At 41.2% G+C, this 19798-nt stretch overlaps 1 protein-coding gene across 4 annotated transcripts in view; it reads right to left on the bottom strand.

The window, feature by feature from the left end:
- The window catches only part of GTF2A1 (general transcription factor IIA subunit 1), a 48370-nt gene extending 29250 nt beyond the window's left edge, over positions 1 to 19120 (bottom strand). For 2 of the 4 annotated variants that reach the window (XR_008512970.2, XM_054529637.2), the window contains exons 1-2: positions 16182 to 16656; positions 11946 to 12047 (exon numbers count right to left, since the gene is read on the bottom strand). Coding sequence is in view for 3 of the 4 variants with exons in the window: in XM_054529637.2 (XP_054385612.1) it covers positions 11946 to 12047; positions 16182 to 16211 (132 nt within the window). In the remaining variant the exon portion in view is untranslated. 4 annotated transcript variants of the gene reach the window in all.
- Between the last annotated feature and the right edge of the window lie 678 nt (positions 19121 to 19798).

Genomic DNA, 19798 nt, shown 5'->3' on the forward strand with positions numbered 1-19798 from the left:
CTTAATCAGCAGTTATTATTTAGCATTGAGTTTCATATAAGCAACTTCTTTAGTAATCAAAGTTTATCCTTTATAATATCAAAACCATTACTAAACTATTTTTATATGGAACTTTTTCCTTATAAAAATACAAAAGACAAAATTTTCTGCTTCAACATATAAAACATAAATTCTTAAATAACATACAAAACATAAATTCATTTACAACAGTGAGAAACATAGAGGCAATCCCCAAAGAAGAAAAGCCTAACTTTCCATCTGTCCAATCCTACATAAAGAAAAAGAACCGGCAATGCCCGAAGGTCTTAGTAGTTATCCCAACTCTCCACACTTCTTGAAATGTCCTTCCTTCTTCCATTACGCCAATTGGCAATCCTTTTCTGTTTAGCCATTTCTATTTTCTCATTTCACCTTAGTAGAATGGGAAAAATCAGAATGGACAAAAAGAAAGAAAAGAAAACATGTGCAACGATTTCATTCTTCTACCTAACACATTTCCTCTCTACCAGGTTTAGTGTTCAATCTAGAGCCTTAACCTTATAAGAAACTGGCCAAAAAGTCACAAACTATTCCCTGAAAATACAGATAAAACTTCATTCGGTCATTCTGTACACAAGGATCTACACATACTTTGTCTTCTCCTCCAGGATTTGCTCTTGGGATATTGCCTAATTGACCTGAAGCTTCTACCAGATCCTTCAAGAACTTCCCTTTGCCATACTCACAGCGAGTTTTTTTATTTTTTTATTTTTTTTTTTAATTTAAGAAATAGAGACACTATGTTGCCCAGGCTGGTCTCGAACTCCTGGGCTCAAGCAATCTGCTCGCCTTGGCCTCCCAAAGAGCTGAGATTACAGGCGTGAGCCACCATGCCTGGTCATACTCATAGAGATTTTTTATAATCTTCTGACCCTTCCAATCATTCCAGACATTCTAGATTTGTTGTCTTGATGCTAGTAACAATTCCACTAAATCTCTAATGGCTTACTGAAAAAGCAAATGTTAAGGTCAATTTCCTAGGGAATCCTACTGGCAGGCCCAGTATTTAGACTTACCTGAAGTCTATTCTTAGAGAGATGGTAACAACATCTATCTCACTGGTTGTTGAGAGGATTAAATGACATATCCATGTAAAACAATTATAAGTGTTACACAAAGTTGGTGATCAAAATATATTATTATTGGTGGCAGTGGTGGTGGCATTAACTGTTTAACAGAGCCTTACACTAGAAGTCAGGAACCCAGTTAGTCCTGGTTTGGCCATTTATGTAACCTAATCATTTATCTTTCTTAGGCATCTTCTTCACCCAAAAGGGGAACCAATTGAATAAGATTACTTCTAAACTCACTTCCAGTGAATAAATTTAAGTCTCTGCTAATCTCAGGCGAAAGACAGCTAGCTTCTTCCCGTAGTAACAAGCACTACTTTCTGAGATCCCATGTTGTGTCTGATTCATCTTTGTAAAGTAGGCATCTAGAATAGTGCACCATCAAAATAGACACTCACATGCTAAATAAAACACATTATGACTAATGTATTATATATAGTAAGGCTTCCAAACACTCTGTTATCACCGAAACCTTCTACATTTTCTCCTCTCTTCGAAAACAAAACAAAGCCTGTTTCTTGTGAGCCAAAAATCAAGGTGAAAAAAAGTCTTATTAACGTTTTGTTTAAAAAGTTTTTTAAATCATAATTTTCTAAATTTTATGCTTCACTTTTACCACCTGCAACTGGTCTACCCACAGCAATCTCGACCCATCACTTCTACGAAGCTCCTATGATAATGGTAAACATTAATGAACACACATCACGTGTGGCTAAGTACCGGGCACCATGACTCACCTAGACTCCCATGTAAACGACCTAGAAGTCAGAATCCACCCCAACAGCCTATCATTACTGTCTATTCTGATTCACTGTTCCAATGCATCTCTATGACATGGCCCTGGTCCTTTCTGCCCAGCAGTACTGCAAACAGTAGTAATGTAGTGACTCAACTCTTGAGTTTCCTGCATAAAGTCATACAGTCCACAAATAATTATGTCCTATATGCCAAACACTGTTACAGGCATTAAGAAGATACAGTGAACAAACCTGAGAAAAATGCTCGACCTTACAGAGCAGACATTCCAGTGGACACTTGCCCTTCCAATCTATCCTCTATAAATCAGTGATCCTCAAAATGCGGTTCTAAACCCAACATCAGCATCACCTGGATACTTGTTAAAAATACTGAATCAGCAGCTCTGGGGGTTATTCAGGTTATTCTGATGTATGCTAAAGTGAGAACTACTTTAAAATCTAGACCGATGTTTTTCAAACTGAGGACTGCAACCCACTAGTGATTCATAGTCAATTTAGAATTTTCTTTGTAGCCCTCTCTCCTTCTCTCCCTTTCCTTTCTCTCTCCTTCCCTCCCCTTCTCCGTCCCACTCTCCCTTTCCTTTCCCCTTCTCCCTCCCTCTCTCCCCTAAGAATGTTTTTTGTAAACAAAATAGAACTGAGAAAAAATCAGACTGTACTGCACTGAGAAAAAACTTTTGCAGATTTTTGTTATACACACATACACTTGTGCATATATTTATTCAAAATGTTAAATACTATTAATTCTTAAGGAGGGTCCTAGTCAAGAAGTTTGAGAAACACTGTTCTACACTGTTATCAAGGCGTTTTTTAAATTTATAAATATGATATCCTCTGCTTAAAAACTGGAACCACAGCAAAGTAATTAATATATCTATCTATCTATCTATCTATCTACCTACCTACCTACCTATCTACCTGATACAGTTTGGCTGTGTTCCCACCAAAATCTCAACTTGAATTGTATCTCCCAGAATTCCCATGTGCTGTGGGAGGGACGGGTAATTGAACCATGGGGGCCGGTCTTTCCCACGCTATTCTCAGAAGATCTGATGGGTTTATCAGGTGTTTTCGCTTTTGCTTGTTCCTCATTTTCTCTTGCTGCCAACACGTAAGAAGAGCCTTTCACCTACTGCCATGATTTTGAGGCCTCCCCTGCCATGTGGAACTGTAAGTCCAATTAAACCTCTTTTTGTTCCCGGTTTTGGGTATGTCTTTATCAGCAGCGTGAAAACAAACTAATATAGTAAACTGGTACCAGTAGAGTGGGGCATTGCTGAAAAAATACCTGAAAATATGGAAGCGACTTTGGAACTGTGTAACAGGCAGAGGTTGGAACGGTTTGGGGAGCTCAGAAGAAAACAGGAAAATGTGAGAAAGTTTGGAACTTCCTAGAGACTTGTTGAATGGCTTTGACGAAAATGCTGACAGTGATATGAACAATAAGGTCCAGGCTGAGGTGGTCTCAGATGGAGATGAGGAACTTGTTAGGAACTGGAGCAAAGGTGACCCTTGTTATGTGTTAGCAAAGAGACTGGCGGCATTTTGCCCCTGCCCTAGAGATTTGTGGAACTTTGAACTTGCGAGATGATTTAGGTTATCTGGCAGAAGAAATTTCTAAGCAGAAAAGCATTCAAAAGGTGAGTTGGGTGCTGTTAAAAGCATTCCGTTTTAAAAGGGAAACAAAGCATACAAGTTCAGAAAATTTGCAGCCTGACAATGCTGTGGAAAAGAAAAAGCCATTTTTTGAGGAGAAATTCAAGCTGGCTGGAGAAATTTGCATAAGTAGCAAGAAGCCTAATGTTAATCTCCAACACCATGGGGAAAATGTCTCCAGGCCACATCAGAGACCTTCACTGCAGCCCCTCCCATCACAAGCCCAGAGACCCAGAAGGAAAAAGTGGTTTCGGGGGCCAGGCCCAGGGTCCCCATGCTGTGTGCAGCCTAGGGACTTGGTGCCCTGTGTCCCAGCCACTCCAGCTGAAAGGGGCCAACATAGAGCTCAGGCTGTGGCTTCAGAGGGTGGAAGCCCCAAACCTTGGCAGCATCCATGCGGTGTTGAGCCTGCAGGTGCACAGAAGAATTGACGTTTGGGAACTTCCACCTAGATTTCAGAAGATGTATGGAAACGCCTGGATGCCCAAGCAAAAGTCTGCTACTGCAGAGGCAGAGCCCTCACGGAGAACCTCTGCTAGGGCAGTGCAGAAGAGAAATGTGGGGTCGGAGCCCTTACACAGAGTCCCTACTGGGGCAGTGCCCAGTGAAGCTGTGAGAAGAGGGCCACGGTCCTCTAGATCCCAGAATGGCAGACCCACCAACAGCTTGCACTGTGCTCCTGGAAAAGCCGCACTCAATGCCAGCCCGTGAAAGCAGCTGGAAGCAAGATTGTACCCTGCAAAGCCACGGGGCGGAGCTACCCAAGACCATGGGAACCCACCTCTTGCATCAGCATGACCTGGATGTGAGACTTGGAGTCAAAGGAGATCATTTTGGAGTTTTAACGTAAGACTGCCCCGCTGGATTTTGGACTTGTATGGGCCCTGTAACCCCTTTGTTTTGGCCAATTTCTCCCATTTGGAACAGCTTTATTTACCCAATAACTGTACTCCCATTATATCTAGGAAGTAACTAGCTTGCTTTTGATTTTACAGGCTCATAGGCAGAAGGGACTTGCCTTGTCTCAGATGAGACTCTGTACTGTGGACATCTGTGTTAATGCTGAGATGAGTTAAGACTTTGGGGGACTGCTGGGAAGGTATGATTGGTTTTGAAATATGAGGACATGAGATTTGGAGGGCTAGAGACAGAAGAGATATTGTTTGGCTGTGTCCCCACCAATATCTCAACTTGAATTGTTATCTCCCAGAATTCCCACATGTTGTGGGAGGGACACAGGGGGAGGTAACTGAATCATAGGGCCCAGTCTTTCCCAAACTATTCTTGTGATAGTGAATAAGTCTCACGAGATCTGATGGGTTTATCAGGGGTTTCCGCTTTTGCTTCTTCCTCATTTTCTCTTGCCACTGCCAAGTAAGAAGAGCCTTTCACTTCCCACTATGATTCTGAGGCCTCCCCAGCCATGTGGAACTGTAAGTCCAATTAAACCTTTTTTTGTTCCCAGTTTCGGGTATGTCTATCAGAAGTGTGTATATGTCTTTATTAGCAGTGTGAAAATGAACTAATACACCATCTAACAACCTGGAATACTTATTTGCAAAAGATTCCTAGGTCTCATTTTACTACCCCTATCAAGCCAGACTCTCTGGAAAATCCAAAAATCTGCATTTTAACTAGTACCCCAGATAATCCTCACACTGAAGACCAAGCTCCTTAGTATAGCATGTTACCATACACCAATTGCTACTATAACTTGTACTCTATTTTCTCACAGTACCAAATTACTTGGAGGTCCCTGAATATAGCATACGTAGCCTTAATAGACTATTCCTTATGATCAGCAGTTTTCTCCCACAATTCCCTATACAAGACAAATGTCAAAGTCTCAAAAGCCTCAAAGAAAAGCCATCACTCACTGCCTCCATGCATAAAAGACATTTCTATTTTGTACTTACCAAACAAAGTCTACCATTTCTACCAAAGTATGAACATCTTCTGGGCAGCAACTGTCTTATTCAGGATCTAATTTCAAAGAAGGGAAAACAAAACTATTGTCTTCTAGAATACTGTTCCTATATAAGGATGCTACCGACATTTTGGGCAGGACAATTCTTTATCATACAGAATGGTCCCACAAGAAATATGCAGGAATTGCAACATTCCTGACTCCTGCCTAATAAATGCCAAAAATCCTCATGAAATGTTGAACATGGCCCCACACATTTCCAACAGCTTTGGGAGAGGCGGGTAATCTATTGAAAATCATTATTTATCAAGTACTATAATACTGGTTCTAGGTAATGTAAGACATACAAAAAGAGTATCATACAAGTACTTTGTATTAAGCTTATAATGCCAATTACCATAAAGTTCAAATTAGTTGAATGTTTATAGTTTCTCTACAATTCCATTTTCACACAATCTTATTTATCAAAATATTAGACATCAACTGTTTAAACAATGAGGCCGGGCGCGGTGGCTCATGCCTGTAAACCCAGCACTTTGGGAGGCTGAGGTGGGCAGATCACGAGGGCAGAAGTTCAAGACCAGCCTGACCAACATGATGAAAATAAAATAAATAAAATAAACAATGAAACACTATTTTGGCAATAGTAATCATACTAACATACGTTTTTGGTTTTTTTTGGATATGGAGTGTCACTTTGTTGTCCAGGCTTGAGTGCAATGGCGCGATCTCGGCTCACTGCAACCTCCGCCTCCTGGGTTCAAGCAATTCTCCTGCCTCAGCCTCCCCAGTAGCTGAGATTACAAGCATGCACCACCATGCCCAGCTAATTTTTGTATTTTTAGTAGAGACAGGGTTTCACCATGTTGGCCAGGCTGGTCTCAAACTCCTGATCCCAAGTGATTCGCCCACCTCGGCCTCCCGAAGTGCTGGAATTACAGGCATGAGACACCGCACCCAGCCACTAACACAGTATTGAAAACAATCAGGAATACTAATCTTTGCCGGGTATCTGAAATTACATGGAGAAAATTCATCTTCTGTTCCCAAAATGATTCAGGTATACATTTGTATATCGTGTTAACTAGACTAATAACTAAAACTTACTAAATTCTGTGTACTTTATAAATACATGTACAAACTAGTTTTTTCACAAAAATCCTATAAGATAGATATTATTATCTCCCTTTTACAGAAAAAGAATCTGACAAGAAAGAGGTTAGGTAGCTTATTCAAGATCACTCTAATGGCAGACAGAATAGGGGTATAACCCAGTTGGTCTGACTTCAATGTCCCAGTCAGGGCTAGAGAGTGAATGTCTCTGCATTCTGTACCCCAGGACCCTCACTTGCCTCCCTTTAATCCCAGTACTAGTCCAAATTCCTAGTCTCTAAACTAGACTACTGCTATCAGAGCAGGTTGCCAACCCTCAAAACCATCTCAGGTGCCACCCACCAACAACCCAAGATCTAGTCAACACTCTGTTACCTTCCTTCTTACTGCTAAGTACTGTATATGTCACATGGAGGCAAAAGGGCTAGGTTCATGGCTCTACCATTTATTAACTAAATGACCTTGTCAAAGCACATTCCATGTCTACTTTCTCATCTATAAAATGTGATGAGACCTACTGCTCCCCAAGTTAATCCCCTTACCACTCCCCTGCTATTAATCCCCAAGACCATGGAGAAAATGTCTCCAGGCCACAGAGACCTTCACTGCAGCCCCTCACATCACAAGCCCAGAGCTTAGGTGGCTAAACCTGGCAACATGGTAGGCTAGAAATTCTGAAGGATTCTCCTACTTTCACAAAACATCTAGCTCCTGGATAAAATATATTACACATCTGGGTTCCCAAGAAATAATGCTGTAGAAACAGAGCTTTCCCTAAGAGTAAATGAAATGAAATAGTAGATTATTCTTCAACTTATGGTCCAAATATTTACACATAATTAGAGTGCATCAAGTACTTTATATAACTAGAGTATATTTAGAACAGTGGTTCTCAGCCAGAGGTGATTTTGCCCCCCAGCGACATCTGGCAATGTCTAGAGACATTTTTGGTTACAACTGAAGAGTGCTACTGGCATCTAGTGGGCAGAGGCCAGTTGTGCTGCTAACATCCTACAATCAATAGGACAGCCCCTGCAACGAAGAATTAACCAGTGCAAAATGTCAATAATGCCAATGTTGAGAAATCTGAATCAGAGGCAGATAAACTGAATTTCAGATATACTTCCAATTGAGGCAACTCTTCTCATTTGTTTTATTAAAAAGAGAGAAAATGTTTTATATCTCCCACAGTACTTGACATTTGGACATAGGTAGGTTGGAAAATCTAGAAATCAGGTTGATTTTATCATTCACTTTGAAGAGAATTTCTACAGTGTCATTCCCACCCATAGACACTCACCAATCCAAAACACATTTACATTCAAATACAGATTTACTGAAAACCAGGGCTGTATTTTATTGTGTTTTTTCTACCTCTCACAGTTCATACATTAAAGTAGGCCTGCAGTGTTTCAAAAGATAACCTCAAAGATTGGGTTGAAATATTCTTATCATCTCCCTTTCTGCTTACCTCATTAACCCTCAAATTACATGCATTCTCATCATTCATCTTTGTTCTCAATCTAATTCACCACTGCCTCCTTTACGGCCTGATACAAGCTTTTGATAAGTTTGTAAAATGGCCCCAGAAAGTAGGGAGAGGGGCTAGAGCTAATGACAGGCTTTCTAAACCATAAAATATGAAATTAAAGTTTGTTTTATTAAGCAAGAATGTCTAAACCTGAGCAGTCCAATATGGCAGCAACTAGCCATATGTAGTGATTTAAGTTTAGATTAACAAAAATTCAGTTCCTCAGTTCTACCAACCACATTTTGAGTGCTTAATAAGCACATGTGGCTAGTGGCTACCATACTGAAGAGCACAGATACAGAACACTTTCATCACTGCAGAAAGTTCTATTGGACAATGCTGGCTGTCCAGCTGTTAAATCTAGGGCGTATTCTAGAAATTCTAATGAGATCCTGAAGAAATTCAGTGCAGAGAATTAAAATAACAAACTCATTTTAGTCCAACCGTTTTATTTTTAACTCCAGTACAACCCAGATAGAAGAGTATGGCCCATTTAAAAACAACAAGAATATTACACTACTTTGTTCAGTTAGATTCAGGTGCCATATCTATTATCAAACAATTCAATCAAATACTTACTGAATGCCAACCACATATGCCCAGACATCATGGTAGAAGCTGGGGATTCAAAATTGAGTAGGTCACATTTTTTGTCATTAAAAACTAACCATTAAACTAAAAATCAGTGTGTTAGCTATAAAATATGTACTAAAAGTCATATATAACAAAAATGGAGGTGGAAACATTTGGTCTCAAAGATAGCTCATTCTCTTCAAGAGAATGTCTCGATTCTACTGTTAACGATAGGGAAAATTCTCCAGATTTTCATTGTGAAAAGCAAGAGTAGATAACAATCTAGACTGACCACTAGAGTTAGACCTAGAGAAAATTACCTAACATCTTTAGAACTGATTTTCTACACCTAAAAATGCTGCATCTTCTATACAAGGTCACAAAACTACAAGGACAACCATTAAAAAGTATAACATAAATTGCAAAAAAACTCATTCCACGTTACACTAAGGAATCAAAAGAAGCTTGTTTTCTTATTATTCACATCCCTCAGTTACTTCATGCTACTTGAACAATTTATATTGTTCTTCTTCCAACTCACGTCTCAGAATTAGCACTCTTACACTTGTATTTTTAGATATCTACTCTTCACTATTAGTAACCTGTAATTTTTCTCAAGGTAAATAAATATTTGCTCAACGGTTTCACACCTATATATTTTTCCTACCTCACACAGGAATATTCTTGGTTTTTTTTTTTGGTTTTTTTTTTTGAGACGGAGTCTTGCTCTGTCACCCAGGCTGCAATGTAGTGGCACGATCTCGGCTCACTGCAACCCCTGCCTCCTGGGTTCAAGCCATTCTCCTGCCTCAGCCTCCCCAGTAGCTGGGATTACAGGCACGCACCACCATGCCCAGCTAATTTTTGTATTTTTAGTAGAGATGGGGTTTCACCATGTTGGCCAGGCTGGTCTCAAACTCCTCACACAGGAATATCCTTATTGAAAATTCTAGAGAAGTTTCCTGTAGATACCTATTAATAAATATGCCAAGACCTACTTCATCACCACAATCAAGGTGAGATTTGCTTTACGTAAAATAAACTGGTTGCCAAGTTGCAGCCTCCACACCTATATTGAATGGATAAATGAGACCACAACAAATGTTCCTTAACACTTATTAACTGTGATTATTTATTTGTACATAGATTTAAGGGAGCCTAATAATCAACTTCTAAAGCAGCAGTTCTAACTCTTTCATCTCAGGACGCTTTATCAAATTACTGAGACCCAGCCGGGAGCGGTGGCTCGTGTCTGTAATCCCAGCACTTTGAGAGTCCGAGGTGGGGGGATCACGAGGTCAGGAGATCGAGACCATCCTGGTTAACATGGTGAAACTCCATCTCTACCAAAAATACAAAAAAATTAGCCGGGCGTGGTGGCGGGCACCTGTAGTCCCAGCTACTTGGGAGGCTGAGGCAGGAGAATGGCATGAACCCAGGAGGCGAAGCTTGCAGTGAGCCAAGATAGCACCACTGCACTCCAGCCTGGGCAACAGAGCAAAACTCTGTCTCAAAAAAAAAAAAAAAAATTACTGAGACCCTCAAAGAGCTTTTCTGTATGTGAATTACATCCACCTATATTTATACTAATAGAAATTATAACAAATTTTTAATGTTTACTAATTTGTTTAGAAACAATGGATCCATTATATGTTAACATAAATGACATTTTTCTGAAAATAGCCATATTTTAGTAAATAAAATTGAGTGAGAATGACAAATGACTTAAAGGAAAATAGCTAGATTCTCATATCTGCCCGTTTTTGCTTTGTTTTGGTTGAGGTATACAAAGAAAATCTGCCTTCCTACAATTAAGTAGTTGGGAAAAGAAAAGGTACTTTTAAGTGATAGTTTCTTAAAAGTTAGTTACAATGCATAATATGAAACCATATAACTATGAACTTTTCATACTTTTAAAGTCCATTAATTTATCTTGCATTTTGAATGAATTTTCCAACATTATGCATTGGATATTCAGAAAATACAAGTTCAGTGAATTATATGGATCTTTCAAATGTAAACACACTTCATTACGGAATATCAAACAATCAAATTTCTTAATATAACATTGAGTCCTCATCTTTTTAATATTCAGTTCATCAGAAATGAGAAGTACACATAAAGCATTTCTGCTGCTTATTTACAGTTATCTCAAGGAAAAGCACCTGTGCACTTGAGTTGTGAATTTAACTGGTCACTTTTCTCACAGAATACAACTTTTACTTGAAAGAATGACAGGCAAACTATGATTTTCCAGACTTGAGCATTTAGTCAACCTTGTGGACCCCTTGAAAGAACCCTTGGGGAGAAATCCAGGACTCCACGAACTATACTTTGAGAACCACTATTCTAATCAACAGGGCAAAAATATTCCACAATTTCATGAGTCATTACAATGCAAGGAAAACACAACTGCTAATAAAAAAAATCTAAATATTTCCACTTGAATCCAAGATACAGAAAACCAGCTCTTAATGTAAAATATATTTAAAACATTTGGCCTACATAAAGGGTCTACTTCAAGAACCTAAAATTCTTTTATCAAGCACTTAATCCCTACGACTTAAAACACACTTTAGAATACAGGTACATTAAGACCATTAAAAAAAGGTAAGATTAAGGCTGGGCGCTGTGGCTCACACCCATAATCCTGTCACTTTGGGAGGCCAAGGCAGGAGGATCACTTGCAGCCAGGAGTTCGAAAGCAGCCTTGACAACATGGTGAAAACCATCTCTACCAAAAATACAAAAATTAGCCAGGCGTGCTGGCATGTGCCTGTAGTCCCAGAGGTGGGAGGATGGTTTGAGCCTGGGAGGCAGAGGTTGCAGTAAGACCAGATTGTGCCACTGCACTCCAGCCTGGGCGACAGAGCCCGACCGTGTCTCAAAAATAAAAAAAGAAAAAAGAAAGCAAGAATATTATTCCAGACACGTCAAGTAATTAGACCATAAAATGTAGAATGTTAACTACCCAATAATAACTGCTAATGCTACTATCAGGCATTGTGCTAACATTTTATACAGTTATTCCATTTAATCCTCAAAACAAACCTATAAGGTAAGTACTACCAATTTCCATCTTACATATAAGAAAACTGAAATATAAATGAAGCTTGCCTAAGGTCAGAGGAAGAATGCATGGTAGAGTTGGGATTTAAAACCAGCACACTTCACTCAACTATACGTTCATCCTATAGAAAAATTACAGATTCATCTCTGGCTAAAGAAAATGTTTTAGGGGGGAAAAGTAGGAATATTTTTAAAAAAGACAAACTCACAGTTTTTAGTTCCATCAGTACTTGTTCATCCACTCCATCATCCAGAAAGATGTCTCTCACATCATTAATGACATCTTCAATCACAGATCTGTATAATTTAGGCTTTAAAGGAAAAATAAAAGACTTGAAAAACACAGTTTTTCACAGGTTATAATGTATAACAAGTTTTCACAAATTCAAAACAAATATAATAGTCATTTTGCCAACTATCTATATATGACTTTAAAGATAGGACCATCATTTGCCATAAACTGGATTTGATGACTGCATACTTTAATAAAAATTTTAAGATTAATGCAATTCATAAACAGAAGGTCCCTATGACTACAAGGTCCATACAATTTCCAATTATAATTTCCTATGTTGTAGTCAAAATACCTAATGTAATGTTCAATAATAGCTTTACAGGTTGCTTATGTCTGGCTTCTACTATTCCATGCTTGGTTTGAACTCTGTTGTTTGTCTTACTACCTCACCACTAAATCTTAAGACTTTGCAGAATCTTATGTCTGGGAGTCATCTGCCTGGTAATAATCTGCAACCTAATGAACATTCAGGTTTAAAAATCACCTAACTTCTGTTGTGTGACCCAGTCTGTACTTTCAAGCTATACCATTAAACTACTCACACACTCACAATGACAAGTCTCAAGGTCCCAAGGAACAAGGTATACTGATTTCCTTCCCAGGATTTCTCCTCTACTACTGCCCAGGTAATGCTATGAAACATTATAATGAACATGAACCCTCTAAATGTTTACTATCATTATTACAATTAGCACCGTTGATATTACTTGGAGGAGCGGGAAGTAAAGGAGCTGGCTTCTAGAAGGTTGAATGGTAAAATGAGTAAAATGAGAACAGATGTGAAAGAACTTTCAAAAAGTATAAAATATTTTTTAAAAACTACAAGGTGGGAGATAGAACAATCAGCCCAATCCACATCCTATTTTTTTCCCCCACATCCTATTTTTAACCTGTTAGACAAAAGGAAGTCATGTCAGATGATAAACCTAGAGCTGCCTTGACAAAACTACAGTTGCCTGGTTACAAATCCTACCTATTATCAGAGAGTTATGGTTAACAAGCTCTTTAGATGTTTTCTCATTACTTGTGTTTCATACCTTGCTTAAGGTTAAAGTTAATCGCTACCAAATAAAACCAAGTGTTTTTTCTCATAAGCAAACTTCAAACAGAAATATGTGTTTCACTACCATCTCTATCAGCAACACTGTGATCACAGGGGAACTGCTAAGAAAATGTGTCCTTGCCTTGTCAAAACTACAAATAATGAGGCCAGGTGCAATGACCTGTAATCCCAGCATTTTGGGAGGATCGCTTGAGCTCAAGAGTTCAAGACCAGCCTGGGTAACACTGTGAAACCCAATCTCTACAAAAAATTAGCCAGGAGTGGTGGCACGTGCCTGTAGTCCCAGCTACTTGGGACGCTGCGGTGGGAGGATGGCTTGAGCCCAGGAGGGAGAGGGTGCAGTGAGCCAAGATTGCACCACTGCCCTCCAGCCTGGGTGACAGGCCCAGACCCTGTTTCAGAAAACAAACAAAATACAAATGAGTTTGTCAGTACAATTTACCTCAACCATTAAGTACTATTTAATCCTTCTCATTACAAGAAAACCAATTCAACTGTCTGGGTTCTTGCTTTACTGTTCACTCACTAACCTGCTTTATTTTGCCAAATCCGCCTCTTGAAGTTTATTTATCTGTAAAATGCACATTTCTATAGTCCCTACTTTAACATTCTAATTCTATATATAAGGAAAGTATATCTTGACTATGGACATCATCTTGCCTAAAGTGACTTAACTGAATTACAAGTATCTCTATAAAGTGCTTTTTTTTTTTTTTTAAACCAATAATGACTCCTCGAGGCATTAGGAGGGCAATGTATTTTAAATTGGGCGTATAAATCTCAAATTGACAATATGTACGCTTTTCAGTAAACTAGATGGTGCTTTGGTGTTTCTGAAGTCAGTTACCTCTAAAGAGATCCAGACAGGTATAGGTATAATTCTGCTTTCTTCTACTACTCTCTACTTAATCAGTTATTACGATTTTATTTTTGTGCCTTAATGAACTCACAACTTGACCACTTAACAGCTTCATAAGCCCTATAGTTGAAGGAAGAGAAATGTATATTCTTCACAAAATATATGCCTAACGAGTAATTTAGCAGAATTGTTCACAATTTGAAAAGCCCTCAAGATACTAATTTTTGAAAAGTATGTGGGCACATAGGTAGTATTTGAAATAAGCAATTTCTAAATTATTACTTAAAATTCTATACTAATACTTGAGGCAAAGTTTCTTTCACGAAATACAATTTAGGTTTGTCCTAATTTTTAAATAACAGGTTATTTCAAACTTAAGAACTGGTAAATCAGAGGGCCACTAGTGGCATTATTAAGTGATTTGTTAGGTTTCCTTCAAAAATGTTAATTCCCTGATGCAATGCTGGAAAATAAATTGGAATAATTTTTATACCGGATACCCATGTTAATATCCAAGGCAATAAAGTTCTACTTCGATTTTTTTTTAATCTAGTCTGCAGTATGTCTCTTCCCTCTACTCACGATTCTCCTACACATAAATGGTCCTATACTGAAGCTTTAGGTACTTATCTATTTCTCTGAAAAGCCTCGTGTCTTTTATATTTACTATAGGAAAACATAATGAAATATTAGGAGCTGTATTTCTAACATTATTTCCTGAATACTTGAACAAAACACTACCAAAACCAAGTCCTCTGCAGCTAACACTTTCCATGTAGAAAGCAGTTTTTTAAATTCCCGAAAATAATGCACATAAGAAAAATGGCTAGACCATCTGATCTAAAACTCTGTTTTAAATAATAAATTTTGAAAATTGTAAACAAAAAGGGACAGCGATTCGGATATATTTCCCCTAGCAAACAAAGAAGGCAAATCCTAGCTGCTGCTAGGAACAAAACCAAAACTTGGGGCTCTGAAAGCAGCCCGCGACGGATGCGAAATCACAGGGTGAAAAAAGGACCTAGAAATAAATTGAGCTCTGCACACGCCTGGCTCTCGCCTCGGGAGCACGCACCTCCCAGCCCCGCTCTCAGCAGCTCTCACTATTTAAAGCCGGATCTGGTGTTTAAATGGAGAGGCGGTGACGTAGGCCTGAAAAGCACCTTCCCATCCTGGCAGAGTCTATATTAGAGAGCGGCAATGGCTCTATATAAACAGGGCAGCCAAAGGGAGGAGGACCACAAGGCTCAGGGACTGAAAAGCAGGGTAAGCGGCCGCAGCCATGATGGATAGACCCGAGTCGCCAACGGTACGGTGTCGGGCGGCCGCGGGCTGATCTGCGGCATTTGGGACCGGGCAAAAACGTGTTTTATTGTCATCATAAAAATAAGAGTTGGGTGGACTAGTGATCACACTGCGTTGGTGACTGAAAAGGTTATTTATGTGACTGCTTTTTGCAAACCTACGTGATCGCAAGTAACCAAAAAGGGACCAACGGGAAGAAGTAGGTAAATTTCAAGGCGAAAGCGGGGACATTTGGACCACTGCAGGCTTTTTTTGTTTGTTTTGGTGCTTCTGCTAGTCGAAGATACGATGGGGGTCTTCCCCTTCGCCATTTTACCCATTCGGAAGGAACTGAGATAAGTGCTTTTCAACCAACCTTCGTCCTTTTTTTAAACATAAAATGGCCCCAGAGAAGGTTCCCAAAGCACAACCGCCAGAAACAACCTAAGAAACCCCCAAAGTAACCATTAATCTTCCACTGCATTAAAGTGGATCACGGTGGGTCTCGGGGGTTCGCCCGATTCCCCAGACACGGTTTTTGTTCTGTAGCCACTCGGGGAGCCCTCGTCAAGCCAGCGCGGACGGGCCCCTCGGGGGGAAGCGGCGGCTCCCCTCCCGCCCTCCCTCCCAGCGGCCGGGTTCTGGGGCCGGGGCTGCGCGCCCGACCGGGCCCAACCGCCTCCGCGGCCCGGCCCGGCCCGCGGCGGCCCCAGGCCCCGCCGGCGCCCCCGCCCTCTCCGCGCCGCGAGCCCTCGGCGCCCCCCCCGCGCCCGCCGCCCGGCGCTCCGGCCCGATCCGCCCGAGGCGGGAAGCGGCGGCGGCGGCGGCCGCGCGGGCGGCTGAAGAGTCGAGGCCGGGAGTCGCCGCCGTCCCCGCCCCCGCCCGGTCCGGCCGTTACTGCCGCCTGAACGAAGCCCCCGCCGGCCACCGAACCACGTCCTTACCACGGTGTTTGTATTTGCCGAGTTCGCCATTTCCACACACAACACAAACAAGAGGGGGCAACCCCAAGAAAACAAGATAAAAACAAAACCAAAAAAAAAAAAACTATAACACCCGGAGGGTGACCCAAATCACCGCAAGATTGGGGAAAAAATTTTAAACAAAATCAATCCTGAAGGAGTAGGGGAGAGCGGAGAGAAGAGGAGGAGGGGGGCACTCCTCCCGCAGCTAAAAACCTCGAGAATCTCCTTTAAAAAAAAAAAAAAAAAAAAGCCACGACCCTTCAGGGGTCCGGGGGGGCGTTGCCCGCTCCCCACCCCGCGCCAAGGAGGGAAACCACCACCGGCCGCCGCTCCCTGCGCCGCCGCTGCTGCCACCGGCTGCAGCTCCAGCCGTCCGGTCCGCCCGCTTCTCTCCTTTATATAGCGAGCCAACAAGCTGCGCGAGCCACCGCCGCCGCCGCCGCCGCCGAGAGACAGGGTGAAGGGGGAGGGAGGGGCGGAAAGGGCGGGGACAGAGGTGGGCGGGGCTGAGCGCGAGACACCGCGAGAGCCGCGTGCGCAGGCGCGCCGGGGCGGAGGCAGCAAGCGAGCCGCGTTGTCACGCGCCGTGGCGGGTGCTGGACTGGCGGAACCCGGGGAGTGAAGTAGTGAAATCGGACCTACGCCTCTCCAACGCTCGCGTGATCACGTGGTTGGCACCCAGGCGGAAGTCTGCGGCAGTTCTTTGCGGTGAAGTACTTGCAAAGCGTTGCTGGAAAAGACGGGAGTTCTACTGACACTCCAGTCCAAAGCTAGGTGGGACCGCCTCCTGTTGCACGTTTCCGCCTGGTCCCGCGCTTTAGGCGCTAGGAAATGTGACAGAGGCGGTGCCTACTGCCTCGCTAGGAATGGCCGCGGAGGAGGACTGGTCACGTGGCGTGGCTTCCGGCCTCTGGCGCGTTCCTATTCGGGAAGGTTTTAAATGCGGAGTCATCTCTTGATTTGTTAGCGAGGCTTTGACTGTGAGCTTCGCGGCGTTCGCGCCTCACCGCCTCACCGAGGGTGGGTCTTTCGCGCTCAGAATTGTGTAGGATTTCCCAAAGGGAATAAAAGCCGATCGGGGCCTACTTTCAACATTCCAGAATTAGTAACCTCTGATTCGTTTGTTTCCACACTGGGTACGCTGCGAAGACTAGGCTTATGTTACCCAGAGGTTAGTCCTCTACTAGGCCACGTACTTTAAATAATTTATCACGCTAGTGGAAATGAGGGGGGGAAGAAAACCCCACCAGCCTTTGGATTGTAACAGCACAGTAACTTTCCCTGGTTTTTAAAAATATTGCCAAAATACTGCGACTCCACATGGCCAACGTATAGTCTGATCACATTGAAATGCATGCCCTTGACCCACCAACTCGCATGGCCTCTCGCTATAAGAGAGCAAGCCGGCTGTGTTCCATGTGCAATTCAATAAGTACATTTCAATAAGCTTTTGACCTGTTCTGCCCAAGCAAATCCTGCCTTTATATCGACATCGCAAGCAGAACAGAGAATGCTGTTTGGAAGGCAGAATTCATAGTACCTAATTTTCTTGTCCCTGGGAATTTTGAGGGACTTGAAATGTCGCATGGATGAGTGAGGGAGTTTGTCTTCCAGAGACAAAGCAAAACTAAATGTCAAAGTTCTGTGCCGGTGAAACCAGATTTGAGGAATATCAAAGGCGTCTTACCAAAGAAGAAAAAAAAGGCATCCTGCCAAGACTTGAAGAAAGGGATTGGAGAAACCAGAGGCCTTGAATATTCAGAAAATGGGAGATTGTGAATGGGTGTAGAGAATATCTATGAACCTTGACATTTCTTTTCACGCCAAGTCCATTCCTCTCTTAACAGTTGCTTCCCAGTTTCCTGCACAGCTGCATGGTCTGGGACACTTAAAAAAATCACAGGAAATCGGTGTTCTTGGTATATTATATAAAGTTATGATTCTATCAACATTTGTAATTCATTTAATATTCAGGTGACAGCCCGAAAAGTTACACTAAACAATACCATTCCTGTTAAGCTTTACTACATATTGAGAAGACTTCTTGTTACCTCCCTATTACATACTCCCAAACGCTTTGCACATGGAATCCCTCACCTTCCACCTAGTTTTCCTCCCTACTATTGGTATTCTTGACTAAATGGTTGAGTAGTTTTGCTATCAATTAAAGTTAAAACCACTGCAGACAGGACAGGGAAGAGAAGCTACGAGGTTTGCTCTTCACAGAATTAATCTGTGAAATAATGGATTGTAGTTACTGGATTAAAATGGCAGAAAACCTAGTCTTGGCCTCCTTAAGACCATCAGACTCCCTGGAGGCTCTAAGTTGGCTTCTGTCTTTACACCTAGATTACAAAAAGACCTAAGCACTTGGTTAATATTTACCCAGGAACTTAGATTGCTTGTGTGTCTGGCATCTAGCCATCATGGATTCTATTCCAATATATTGGTTTTCCAGTCCCTCAGTAGCTGTTATATGCCTTCATTGCAACATATGTGTGCCATCCAGTTTAGTTTCGGAAAGAAATATTTTCTGTTGTACCAAAATTGTAGGACTGAATACTTGGAAGCTGCAGCCCTTTAATTCACAAAACTGAAAATTTGTGAGAGAAAACTTCTCCCAAGTAAGATTACATTTAGCATCATATTTAAATTGTTTCTATCTGAACTTTTTATTCTTGGTCTCCTACAGCTTGAATGACGTTTCTAACTTTAACAGCTTCTTCTACTATATAAAACATTTATACAGGATTTGCTGTTTGTGATCTCATACTTTGTAGCAGCCATGTACTTAGATAGATACATAATAGTACTCTCCTTGTGATGAATGTTTATGTGTTTTTTTAACTTCAAAATGATTTATATTGGGAGATAAAATGTTGCGTCTTTCTTTTAATATGCAGCCTAAACACTAGATAACTGTAAAACAAGAGAAGAAAAGGGAAAAAAAATCAATGTATAAATTTTGCTATACCATCAACAAAATGACAGCAAACCTTCTGTGTCCAAACATTTAAATATTTTACTGTCCAAATGACTATTTTAGCAACAATGCCAAGAAAGAAAAGAGTCTAAAAAGATTGTGGAAATTGGCTTAAACTAAAATCTCGTGACTTCCCATCAAACTCCATTTTCTTAAATAGTGAAGAAAGAAAAAAAACAAAACTAGTTTTGAGGCATATTTAGGCCCTAATGCTCAGTATGTATTGGGCACTTTGTATGTATGTATGCTCAGTGTGTATTGGGCACTTTGTATGTATGTATGTATGCTTAGTATGTATTGGGCACTTTGGGAGGATACAGAATTGAAGAAGAAAGATGCCTCGAGCTTACTAATCATTTTTTTTCTTTTCTTCTTTTTTTTTTTTTTTTTGAGACAGACTCTTGCTCTGTCATCCAGACTGGCATGCAGTGGTGCGATCTCGGCTTACCGCAGCCTCTGCCTCATGGGTTCAAGCTATTCTCCTGCCTCAGCTTTCCAAGTAGCTGGGATTACAGACTCACACCACCATGCCCAGCTAATTTTTGTAATTTTGGTAGAGACGGGGTTTCACCATTGTTGGCCAGGCTGGTTTCAAACTCCTGACCTCAGATGA

Source organism: Pongo abelii, chromosome 15 (assembly GCF_028885655.2).
Source record: "Pongo abelii isolate AG06213 chromosome 15, NHGRI_mPonAbe1-v2.0_pri, whole genome shotgun sequence".
Lineage (NCBI taxonomy): Eukaryota > Metazoa > Chordata > Mammalia > Primates > Hominidae > Pongo > Pongo abelii.